At 40.3% G+C, this 12,366-nt stretch overlaps 1 protein-coding gene across 1 annotated transcript; it reads left to right on the top strand.

The window, feature by feature from the left end:
• Nucleotides 1-652: 652 nt before the first annotated feature.
• On the top strand, nucleotides 653-5,076 carry LOC128448201 (keratin-associated protein 10-4). The gene is made up of 8 exons (XM_053430771.1): nucleotides 653-777; nucleotides 1,093-1,194; nucleotides 1,293-1,460; nucleotides 1,585-1,701; nucleotides 2,742-3,020; nucleotides 3,119-3,286; nucleotides 3,410-3,526; nucleotides 4,288-5,076. Exons 1-8 carry the CDS (start codon nucleotides 726-728, stop codon nucleotides 4,479-4,481), a joined length of 1,197 nt encoding a protein of 398 aa, XP_053286746.1. The 5' UTR covers nucleotides 653-725; the 3' UTR covers nucleotides 4,482-5,076.
• The last annotated feature ends 7,290 nt before the right edge of the window (nucleotides 5,077-12,366 follow it).

Here is a 12,366-nt window from a genome sequence, read left to right as displayed (position 1 = left end):
CAGGTCAATATTCTACAAACCCTATGTTGTGCTTATTAATGCAACACAGTAGTAAATAAAGTCAGCCTGTTTAAAATTAGCCTCAAATCGGCAAAATTCAAGGTGTAGATGTTTCTTTTATTGCAATGTTGGTTAAAGTATATGATGATATTTAATGTTAGAAAACATACGTAATGTTTAAATTATATTTAACTTGAATTTAACCCACTAATACTGAATTTTGTTCAGTATATAGTCTACTTCAAATAACTGGATTAGTGTAATATCATATAATTATTATTAACAAATATTTATTTAATCATTGTTACGCTGCTGCATCAAGATGTATTAACAAACAGGTTACCAGTTTCACAACATTTCAAATGATAAATGACAAGAAGCGCTTTGATATATATTATGTATATAAATACTTAAATGATCCTGAGGGAAATGTAGGTCTATGTTTTATGCTTTTTGTTTGTGGTCCACTATCCTGAACAGGTTAACAGTGATGAAGTTAAAATGGGTGTGTTGACGTGTGTTTTCGTGTGTTGACCTGTTTTCCTTTGTGACAAAGAGAGACTGACAGATTGAATGATCACGCTGTAAAAATGGAAACACGCCCAATCCCTGAGATATTCAGACATGTATCAGCCATACAGGCGTTCATCACCTGTAGAGTATATAAAGTGCCTCCGTGCAGATGAGAGGTCGTATAAGGAATCTACTGAACTTACCTGTTCATCATGATGAAGCTGCTTCTTTCTCTGACTCTCATCTGGGCGCTCTCCAGCACAGGTAACTAATTACTATTTTTAATAATATATTAATATTTATCATATTGTATTATTAATATCCTTGACAATATAAGGAGGCTCTATTGATCCTCAGAGGAGAAATTCATAAGTTACAGTACAGCAGTACAAGAAACAGACTAAACAGGTAGGAAGCAGATGAACTAATTTAGAGTCATGTAAGTAGTATCTATTTATATTTAAATTACAACCCATATGTCTGAAACTCCTTTTGAACAGTGAGAAGATTTTTGAGCCTTTATGAACCACAATTTAGATCAGATCAACATATCACTGACTATTTTTCTCCACATTGCAGGTGAAGCACTTGTGTGTGAAACTTGTACAGATGCTGCCTGTTCAACCACAGCAGCAGTTACATGTCCCACAGGCACGATGTGTATCACAGCTTCCATTCAAGGTAAACTTCTCTACAAGTTACTTTCCAGTGAAATACATGTACTGCAAAGTGACGTGTGCTTTCCATCACCATTAACAAACTGCACTTTGACTCTTCAGCCGTTTCATCTGGGACTCCTGGACAGCAAATCTACAAGGCCTGTGCCCCCCCCTCCCTGTGTCCAGCCACAGGCTCTCAGACATTTTCAGTTAACTTGGGTGTTTCCAGTGCACTTGCAAGTGCTACATGCTGCAACACAGACAGCTGCAACTCCAACACTCTGCCTTGTAAGTAGATGTAGATGAGTCTTATTAATCTGCATCCTTCTCCTGACATGTTCTGTTTTTAATCCATAACACTTCCATCTTCTCTCTTCCTCTAATAAACAGTATCATTTTTTGTCTGTTTCAGTCCCTGTGGTTCCAGCAGTTAACAGTCTACAGTGTCACTTCTGTAACCCCGTCACCTCTGATTGCAGCTCTTCAGTACAATGTAAGGGAACAGAGGATCGCTGCTTTCAAGCCAGTGGTAAGTCTTCTTCATACACTGCATCTAAACAAAGATTACTTCAAACCTATTCTACTTAAGTATTTTTAAGATATTCATACTAAAGAGTGAAGAATTAAGATATATTTACTCATGTACTAAACATTTAAAGCACTTTAATTAAATCTGTATCATCTGTGTTCCTCTGTATGTATGATCCAAAACGTTAGAGATAAAAAAATACCTTTTAATGCCTTGTCTTTTTATGGAATATTTACTCTCTCGTAATCTTAAAATCATCATAATGTTTTAGAATTAAAGAGCACAGAGGAGATAAAGTAGTTAAAATTTGTTACATCTTGACCAGTTGACCAAACTATTGATTATTTCTCAGTTAATCTGTTTGGTATTTCCCATCAAGATTTCCTGGAACTCAACTTGATAATAAAAGTCTCTTAATTTGTCCACAAAAAAAGTTTTTGCTCATTTTGAGTTTCTTTGATTACAAAATGACTTAAATGAACAATTATTTGTTTTAATAATCATCGAACTAAGACATTTTTAAGTAGAAACAGCTTTGAAAACATGATATAAATACTGCACAACAATAAGCATTGAACAAACTCATTAATTGAGTTAGATTTAGTTCAACATTTGTACTGACGTGAACGTATGTTTAAATTCTGGACTTGCTTCTTTCACTGAGACAAGTAACTTAACATCAGACTGAAACACAGAGTTCTGCTGCCCTCTGCTGGTTGAAAGCTTCAGGCCGGTATCACCTCTGAAAACAACCAGTATAGTTGAAGGGTGTGGTTGGATTGGATCACATGTATTCACTGTTGCACACGTGAGAACATAAAAAAGTGAAATCAGTGAATTCACGAGGTCCTGAAGTACACGTGTACATGTCAGTAATAAGGTGCGATGTTAAAATACTGCACCACTGTAACCATGGCAACAACTAATGTTAAATTACTGTCATCAAATACATGTCCTTGTGAATTCAAGTTCCTCTTAATGTGAAGAATTCTCTCTGAAATTATCCAACTAACAAACCTATGATTGTGTTTCATCTTTAGTGACAAATACGGGCGGCACTTCTCCAGCTTTTGGCTGTGCATCTACAAATCTGTGTGCAGCTGCTGCCAGCCTGGGGTCACTGCCTTTCATGCAAGATGTTGGTACCATTACCAGTGGACCAGCCTGTTGTGGGACTAGTTTGTGTAACACTCTCACTACAACAACCACTACCCCAACAACAACACTTGTGTGTGAAACTTGTACGAATGTTACCTGTTCAACCACAGCAGCAGTTACATGTCCCACAGGCACGATGTGTATCACAGCTTCCATTCAAGGTAAACTTCTCTACAAGTTACTTTCCAGTGAAATACATGTACTGCAAAGTGACGTGTGCTTTCCATCACCATTAACAAACTGCACTTTGACTCTGCAGCCGTTTCATCTGGGACTCCTGGACAGCAAATCTACAAGGCCTGTGCCCCCCCCTCCCTGTGTCCAGCCACAGGCTCTCAGACATTTTCAGTGAACTTGGGTGTTTCCAGTGCACTTGCAAGTGCAACATGCTGCAACACAGACAGCTGCAACTCAAACACTCTGCCTTGTAAGTAGATGTAGATGAGTCTTATTAATCTGCATCCTTCTCCTGAAATGTTCTGTTTTTAATCCATAACACTTCCATCTACTCTCTTCTCTAATAAACAGTAACATTTTTTGTCTGTTTCAGTCCCTGTGGTTCCAGCAGATAACAGTCTACTATGTTATTTTTGTGACCCCGTCACCTCTGATTGCAGCCTTCCACTACAATGTAAGGGAACAGAGGATCGCTGCTTTCAAGCCAGAGGTAAGTCTTCTTCTTATATACTGCATTTAAACAAAGATTACTTCAAACCTATTCTACTACCTTTAAGTATTTTTAACATATTCATACTAAAGAGTGAAGAGTTAAGATATATTTACTCATGTACTTAACTTTTAAAGCACTTTAATTAAATCTGTATCATCTGTGCTACTCTGTATTTATGATCCATAACATTAGAGATTAAAAACTTTTTACTGCCTTATGTCTTTTTATGAAATATTAAATCTCTCATCATCTTAACATCATCATAATGTTTTAGACTTAAGAGCACAAAGGAGATAAAGTAGTTAAAATTAGTTCCATCTTGAGCAGTTGACAAACTATTGATTATTTCTCAGTTAATATGTTTGTTATTTTCAATCATGATTTCCTGCAACTCAACTTGATTATAAAAGTCTCTTGCTTTGTCCACAAATAAAACAGGTTTCGTTTACTGAGACATAGAAAAGCAGAAAACTTCAACATTTCACAAGTTAGAATTTGTTTTGCTCATTTTGAGAGTTTCTTTGATTCCAAAATGACTTAAATTAGCAATTTTTTGTTTTGATAATCATTGAACTAAGAAATGGTAACAACTTTGAAAACATGAGATAAATGCTGCACAACAATAAACATTGAATAAACTCATTAATTGAGTTAGATATAATTCAACATTTTCACTGACGTGAAAGTATGTTTAAATTGTGGACTCGGTTCTTTCACTGAGACAAGTAACTTAACGTCAGATTGTGTTTCATCTTTAGTGACTAATGGAGCCGGCACTTCTCCAGCTTTTGGCTGTGCATCTTCAAATCTGTGTGCAGCTGCTACCAGCCTGGGGACACTGCCTTTCATGCAAGGTGTTGGTACCATTACCAGTGGAACAGCCTGTTGTGGGACTAGTTTGTGTAACGCTATGTGCCAAAGAGTTGTAGGATTTCACAAGCTTAACAAGTAAAATCAAAATTCTGGTATAAAGCATGCTGCTCCTTTTACCTGCTGTATTAACTAACTACTGTAACTAATGAGAACAGTTTGTTTAAAGTAAAAGCTTCTGGTAAAATGAATGAAATATAACAGAGTAACTTCTTAAAAGCCATGATTATAAGATTAAATAGATGAAGTCAAATAAGTTCAATGTATTGTTGTCTTGTTTGTTGTTTTCCTTGAGATTGTCCAACGCTGCTAAATCTGTTGATTTAAAAGTCCCCTGTTCGGAAAAAGATGAACCGTTCTGTGTGAATGCGGAACTAGAGGTGTGCGACGTGGTGTGGAGCAGAGCTCGTAACTGTTAGACAATGTTTTTGAATTGTAAAGAAGACCATTGATCACCATGACAACAACGTTGCAGCAATGTTCCAGTAAACATTCCAGAGGGTGGGGGGGAATATGAAATGATATTTAGGGAGAGAAATAGAAAGCATAGAGGTTCTTCTGTTCAGGGAGGCGTGCTGACCGGTGAAGGTCCTTCCCAGATGCAGATAAGAGATTCTAATCAATCCTGTATGCTTTTCCCCTGCTAGTTCACTGCAATAAAAGTGTATTAAAGACAATTACAGAAGTTGTGGACATTGCCTTTCTGCTCTCGGTCAGTAATTGGATTACAGTGGTGATTTTTAACAACTTACTGATTCTATACAGTTACTCAATTCGACTATTTAACAACTAAATGAAACAACCACTGTCCCAATTACAACATCCAATACCCCAACAACAACAACAACCACTGCCCCAACTACTACCACATATACAACAACCACTGCCCAAACAACCACTGCCCCAGCTGGCGGTGTGGCCTAGGGAGTAGAGTGGTCGTCCTCCTACAAGAATGATGGCGGTTCAATCCTCACTCTTGCCCATCTGCATGCCTAAGTGTCCTTGGGCACGATACTGAACCCCTAAATGGCCCCTCATAGATGTTGAATGCACTAATTATAAGTCGCTTTGGATGAAAGCGTCTGCAAAATGTAATTTAATGTAATTACAACAACTACTACCACAATAACTGCCCCAACAACAACCACTCCACCATCAACAACCACTACCAAAACGACAATAACCATGACCCCAACTACAACAACTTCTGCCCAAACAACAACAACCACTCCACCATCAAAAACATCAACTACTCCACCAAAAACAACCACTACCAAAACGACAATAACCATGACCCCAACTGCAACAACTTCTGCTAAAACTACATTACATTACATATTTAGCCCTTCCTTGGCCTCAACCACCATGCGATCCTAAGCACTGGGCACTTTTGTTTCTTTACTAATCCCTGTGATACAACTACTATGCTTCGGTTATGACTGACAGCAACGTGTAACTGAGTACATAGTGGGGTTAACCCCTGTGGTCTTGTGAAATAATACCTCAGCTTTATATCCTATTTATTAACACTGACAATAAGGGAATATGTATGAACATTTATTATTAACAAAAATGAAAGTAAATATATGAAATCATCTTCTTGTGCATTGTACGTCTGTCTCACAGCTTCTTACTCAAACATAAATACAGTATAACCTCTCTAAGGCAAACCTCGGAACAAAATTAAACTACCACAGGTGTCCTTTAAATATATACAACCAATAATGTATGTGGGAGATCTTTAACCTGACATATATCCCATGTACTCAGGTACAAAGTACAATTAAACCACAACAGTTACTTCAAAACACAGTCAGAATGAAACATAACCACAGACACTGTTTTAATATTGTGGGCCCACATAGGAAATGAAAAACAAAAAGCCAGCGATAACACACAAATGAAATTCCTCGTTGCATGCCACATGGAGGAGATGACACAGTCCGCTACTCACCCAGCTCCAAAGGTTCCTCCTCCTCCTCCTTCTGGAGACAGGGAACAGAGAGCAGCGACCCCTGGTGGCCACGATGCGCTGTGAGCTGCTCCCACGGCCGTTTGTTACACACTAGCTTAGCATTAGCTGAATGCTAAAAAGTGGCTACGCAGCCGGCTAAATGGCGGGAGTGAGTGCCCACATTGTACAGACACTCGATGTTCACCTGTTACACGTGACTTTGGTACACTCCCCACACACACACACACACACGACACACACACACGACACACACACGCGCACTCACAGACACACACACTGTTCTCCTCCATCACTCAGACCGCGCTCTCCTCTAGTCCCGCCCTCTTGACCAATCACACCCTTGGAAACCTGACGTCTCTCTTAACCAACAAATCAGACGCAGCTAATACAGGTGGACACCTTCAGTGAGGAAGTTAGTGTGTCACCCCACAGGTTAGGAGATCTAACCCATAGATAAATATATATATATATCTATGATCTAACCCCCAGAATCAAACTATAGAGAGATGACACATCATAAGGTGACCTACTCTATAGTGTGGCTACTGCATTACATTATTATTGTTCTTATTATTTTCCCTCTTAGCTCTGGGGAATTGACCCCGGGCCACACGTATCATTTAGTTGTTGCTTTTATCCAAAGTGAATTAAAATAAGTGCATTCAACCATGAGGGTACAAACCCAATAAAGCTAATAAAGTTTTAAATAAACTTATACTAAACTAAACTATAGTTTGTTGCATTTATGAAATTATAGAACGACAATGAAGAAAACTGTTGACATTTTATTGCTATTTTTACCTGTTACAGCAAAGGAAAACACCAAACGCTTATGAAGAGGAGAAGATGTATTTCAATGTATGAAATAAGAAGTACCCTATTTTGAAATAAATAAAAACATATAGCTGCAGCCTAATATATTTTAGTTGGCGAAATGTGAAAACAAAACGTGAGAGCAGGTCAGGCTGGAGGCGGAGACAGAAACTGAAACTCGGTAGAAACCACCTGCAGCTTCAAAAAGCTGCGGCGCTGATCTCTGAGCAGCTGAGACCAGAGAAGCTCTGTGTTTTCACTGTTTCCATTGTTAAGAAGCAGCCGGTGAGTCAGTGAGCGGCTGCTTCACGTGAACGAGCTCTGATCTCACTGTGTCTCTCTGAGCGAGTGAGGGGGGCGGAGTCCGGGACCGGTAAGCTATCACACACAGACGCACACACACACTCGCCCGCTCCTGGTGCCTCATGACGGCCTGATACGATGCTGTTTAAAAAAATGATTGTGATTTAGTCAACCACCAACATTTTCGTCTCGTCTCGTCAACGAAAGTTAAATAGATTTAGTTATAGTTTTTACCATTTTTTAAATCTCACAGTAATCCGGGACAAAGTGCGTCCCTTTTCAGATCAATACGGGACGATTTCGTTTTTCAAGGGAAGGTTGTCAACACTAGATGATGCCTGTTGTGTCAGAATGGGAATGCTGCATCTGCTGATTGGAGAGGCTAAAACAGGAAGAGCAGATTTTTAGAGGTGTGAACTTTATCACCAGTTTTGTTTTCATCTCCTTTTTAAATACCTCCTAACAAATTGAAGTTAATTTGTCTTGATGTGTAATATTCTTTCATTTTTCAACAGTCAGTGAAAAAAGTAAAAGTTTGTTTCCTGTGTGTGACCCAGTTGCTAAGGTGATGATGACATTGTTTGGTTCATCCGAATGAGTGTTCAGCTAAATACTGAAATTCTCATTTTAATAGATAAAGCATGTATCTGTAATACAGTTTTATTAATTAACATTTGTTGTTTTGGCTTGAAATGCATGTGTACCTGACAGTTACTCATTGTTGAATAATGTTAATATTTGACACAGGCTCCTTTAAGAGCGTTTCACAGATCACTAAAATGTATGTTCGGCAGGAGAATGAAACACATGCAGCTGATGCAGTAACCTTAGTTGACGTAATAATCATTTTGTACCTAGTTATTGTTTTTTTATTTTCACCAGCATTGATTAACACTTGTGACATGTTTTAATTATATTTTTATTGTTGGACAGGTGCTGTGGACCTGAGGCGGCGACCCAATCCCTGGTGGTGGTGTTTTCTTCATGATCCATTTTGTTGTTAGTTTATTAATCCTTCCCTTTTTCCGTGAGATTTTGTCGCTGTGGTAAGTCCCAGCCCAGTCCCTTTCTATTTCTAAGTGTTTAATTTCATATTATAATTTGTGTTCTGGTGATTGTTGTTTCATTTAGCTTTTTGTTGAATTATGCATTTAACGAGTTGTTTTATTCTTTTGGAGGGAGAGGAAAAGGAGGACATTAAGTTTCGCCCTAGTTCGTAGTGGCCCAGGAGCCGAAAGGCTACCGTCTGGGTTAGCTGGTTAAGCTGGTCCTGTTTGAGCTTCATAGGGTTCATCAACTCATTCAAACTTGGCCCCGGTGGAGTAACATGAGGAGCTGCAGAGCCACACCTCAGTTCCTCATGTTACTCCACCAGGGCCAAGTTTGAGTGAGTTGATGAACCTAATGAAGCACCAACAGGAGCCAAAAGGCTAAGGTCTGTGTGAGCTGGTTAAGCTGGTCCTGTTGGCGCTTCATAGGGTTCATCAACTCACTCAAACTTGGCCCTGGTGGAGTAACATGAGGAGCTGCAGAGCCACACCTCAGTTCCTCATGTTACTCCACCAGGGCCAAGTTTGAGTGAGTTGTTGAACCTAATGAAGCACCAACAGGAGCAGCTTAACCAGCTAACCCTGACGGTAACCTATCTGCAGGCCCCTCGCTCCCAAGGTCAGACTTTTCATGGTTGTCATTTAATATGTAGAAGTTGCCAGCAGCCTGGCCATTTTGCTCGGGAGTGTGATGGTGAGCGGGCTCCATATCGACGCCTTGTAATTCAGTAGCTGGGATGAACCCAGGCACAACCGTACCCAGGGCCGGCCCTGGCGATGTTGGAGCCCTTGGCGAGTTTTCATATTGGCGCCCCCCACACATACACACAAACAAATGCTCGCTCGCTCGCTCGCACGCACGCACGCACGCACACACACACACAAATTCCTACCTTCACTCCAGAGGTTACATTCATTAGTTAATAAAACAAGTTAACAATTAGTTTTTTTTAAATAAATGAACTACTGGATGTAAAAAGAGTCGAAAATCTGCTGTACTGACAGCTGACAGCTATTCATGTCGACAACAATAAACATTAATGAAGTGCAATTCTCGTGCATGCAGCCGCCTGGCTGTTCACGCAGGAAGCTTATTTCACCATGCCGGTTCGGGGGAAAATAACCACCAGCTGAGTTTCACTTAGGGTATAAATATAATGCTAATAACTAATACCTACTTTAAGCTTTAAAAAAGTAATGTTTGTCTTACAGTTTGACTTACTGTGTATGTGTCTGTGTGTGTGTGAGCAGGAGAGGAGGCTCTGCGGCTGATCTTCATGGACAAGATGTTGGACAGAGACTTCACGCTAATCTCTGAATCCAGCATCTGTCCGTGATCAAGATGGCGTTGAAGGTTCCTGGAGGACGGACGGCCGGACAGAGACGACGTCCTCCCATACCTCCACTGTGCTGCTTCATGAAGCTACTTCCTGTTTAAAATGTGGAACCTTTATTTCAATAAACCTTTTAGTGATGTTCCCAAGTTGACTTGAAATATGTCTGAAACGTTGCTGTTGCACAAAATAAAACCGTGTTCTCTCTAAAGTCTCATGTTTGATCAGTGAATGGGTATCAGGAGGTTAAAGTGAAGCCTCAAGACTCTTTAACAGGTCATCAAATACTGTTGAAAACGTAATATTTTTTAACAATAACTTTACTTTACTACATCTTAAAGGAACAGGTAGTTTGACTGAAGGCTCTAACATGGATCCTGCAAAGCCTCGATCGAACTCAATCAACAAAACAGGGAATAATAATTATTCTATTGCACCAAATTAGCTCCTATGGGATTTTATTTCTTTTTAGATGAATAACGTAAGAATAAAAAAAAGTCTGTATGGGTGAACTGTATGTTTACATGTATGATCCACAGATGAGACATCAGTGTGAACAAGTGTCACGGTTATTTTTATAATTCCTTATCATTGCCCATGAAAATATTGAATCCAAAAATGATCAACTTTTTAACATTAGTAATTTATTGATTCATGAATTAATTTGTAAATAAATACATTATTGCATGTGTTTTTCTATTTTTTTTATTAATTAATGAAATTATGTACTACCATTTCCTTGTCACTTGTGCTCTTCCATGAAACTAAGTGTGTCACTCTACAGGATCATTCTGGTCGCCCCCCCCCCCCCCCCCCCGCTGTGTTCAGGTTCTGCATGGAACGAATCCAAGGTGTGTCTCAGACAAAATAGCTTTCAGTTCTAGACTATTATTAGAGCTGTTTTTATTGAAAACTAATATTCAGTTTCCTTGTAAGAAGCTTGTAAGACTTGTTCCTCGTGAGAGGCGTCTGCTGATTAAAGCGATTATTCAGAAACACACCGAGCCACAGCAGCAGGATCCCAGCCAGTGTCTCACCCACAAGTGAAGAGCTCCTGCAGTGTCCCCCATTCACTACAGTTACTGCAGAGTGAATGAACCTGCTGCCTGTGGCTCCCCCCCCCTCAGCTTCCCGGTGCGAACAGCCCAATTGATTAACATGGGCAGAAAGGAGGCGCACAGCTTTTCGAGGCGCTTTGTGGTGCTACTGCCTCCGTTGTGTCCCCGGGGTTAGAGGACGATGGTGTGACGTTACTGCATTTGGTTAAAGTATTTATCTTGTCATGATCGATCAGCCTCTTGTGGCGCCCTCTCTGCTATTTGCGCCCTAGGCAACCGCCTATGTCGCCGATGCCAGGAGCCACCCCTGACCGTACCGTCCCATTCCTCCCACCAACTGAAGCCCACTGAGCTGCAGAGCAACACCTCAGTTCTTTTCTACGAGTAAAGCCGTCTCTTGCCACGCGATATCAACGAACCTGTGCTGTTGCACATAATAGTGTTTGGTTATTTCCTGGAGGTGGAATTCCCCAGGTGGCGTTACTGCAATACCAATTTTTTCCCGCTCCATCACTCTACACTGACAGTACCGGTTCTGTCCTAGAAATCGCACCCGGACCAGTGTGAAGATGTGGGTGAACCACCTACGTACCTGGCCGTTCACTTTGATCTGTGAACAGGGGCGGCCGGCCAATAGAGGGCGATAGGGCGCCGCCCTCCTTGAGTCAAAAAAAAAAAAAAAAAAAAAAAAAAAGATAATATGCCTAATATTTTTTTTTAATAATATATCATATGTATATATTTTTTAGTGATAATGATGCTAACCAATACATTTTGTAAAAAATTAAGATAGCCTGTTTTCCTCTGAGCAGTTGTGTTTCATACCAACCGAGCGCTATGGGCGATTTCAGCCTGGCTGGAAATCGCCCCCAGCGCTCTCATTGACTTTCATGTAAAAGCTTTTTTTTTCAAACTGCAAGCCCTGCAATGCATTCTCTATGGGTTCCGGGAGTGCTTGCACTAACGTGATTCCGTCATATCATACGTACACGGTCACGTTCACTGTCACGTCACGTCACGTTCGCTGCCGCCGCAGTCACATTCACGATCGTCATGGCGAATATTACAGCTCAGAGCAACTTGTCGTGGCAATTTCTACAATCCCACCATTAGCAAGGAGGAAACGAGACACAATTCTCTTACAGTATTGTCACACATTTAATGCTCGAGCATGGTACATACAACAGAGTTGAGTTTGTCATATGCACACAGACAGAAGACAGTGGTTGGTATTTATACATTTGGCTAACCCCACCCATTCGGGAGGGGGTTGTTAAACAGTTAATGACACAGGAGAAGCAGCACTTCAAACATCTTCAAGCTCCTCCTAGAGAGGAACAAACTTATTGATCAGCCTCTTTGATATAAAGGAAATAGGTGACGGGTATCCTGTCCCCTGCTCTCAGACCCCTGGAGTGTAACATCTGTCTCCAAG

The sequence above is a fragment of the Pleuronectes platessa genome, chromosome 9, assembly GCF_947347685.1.
Source record: "Pleuronectes platessa chromosome 9, fPlePla1.1, whole genome shotgun sequence".
NCBI lineage: Eukaryota > Metazoa > Chordata > Actinopteri > Pleuronectiformes > Pleuronectidae > Pleuronectes > Pleuronectes platessa.
This window is presented reverse-complemented; position numbering and strand designations above follow the sequence as displayed.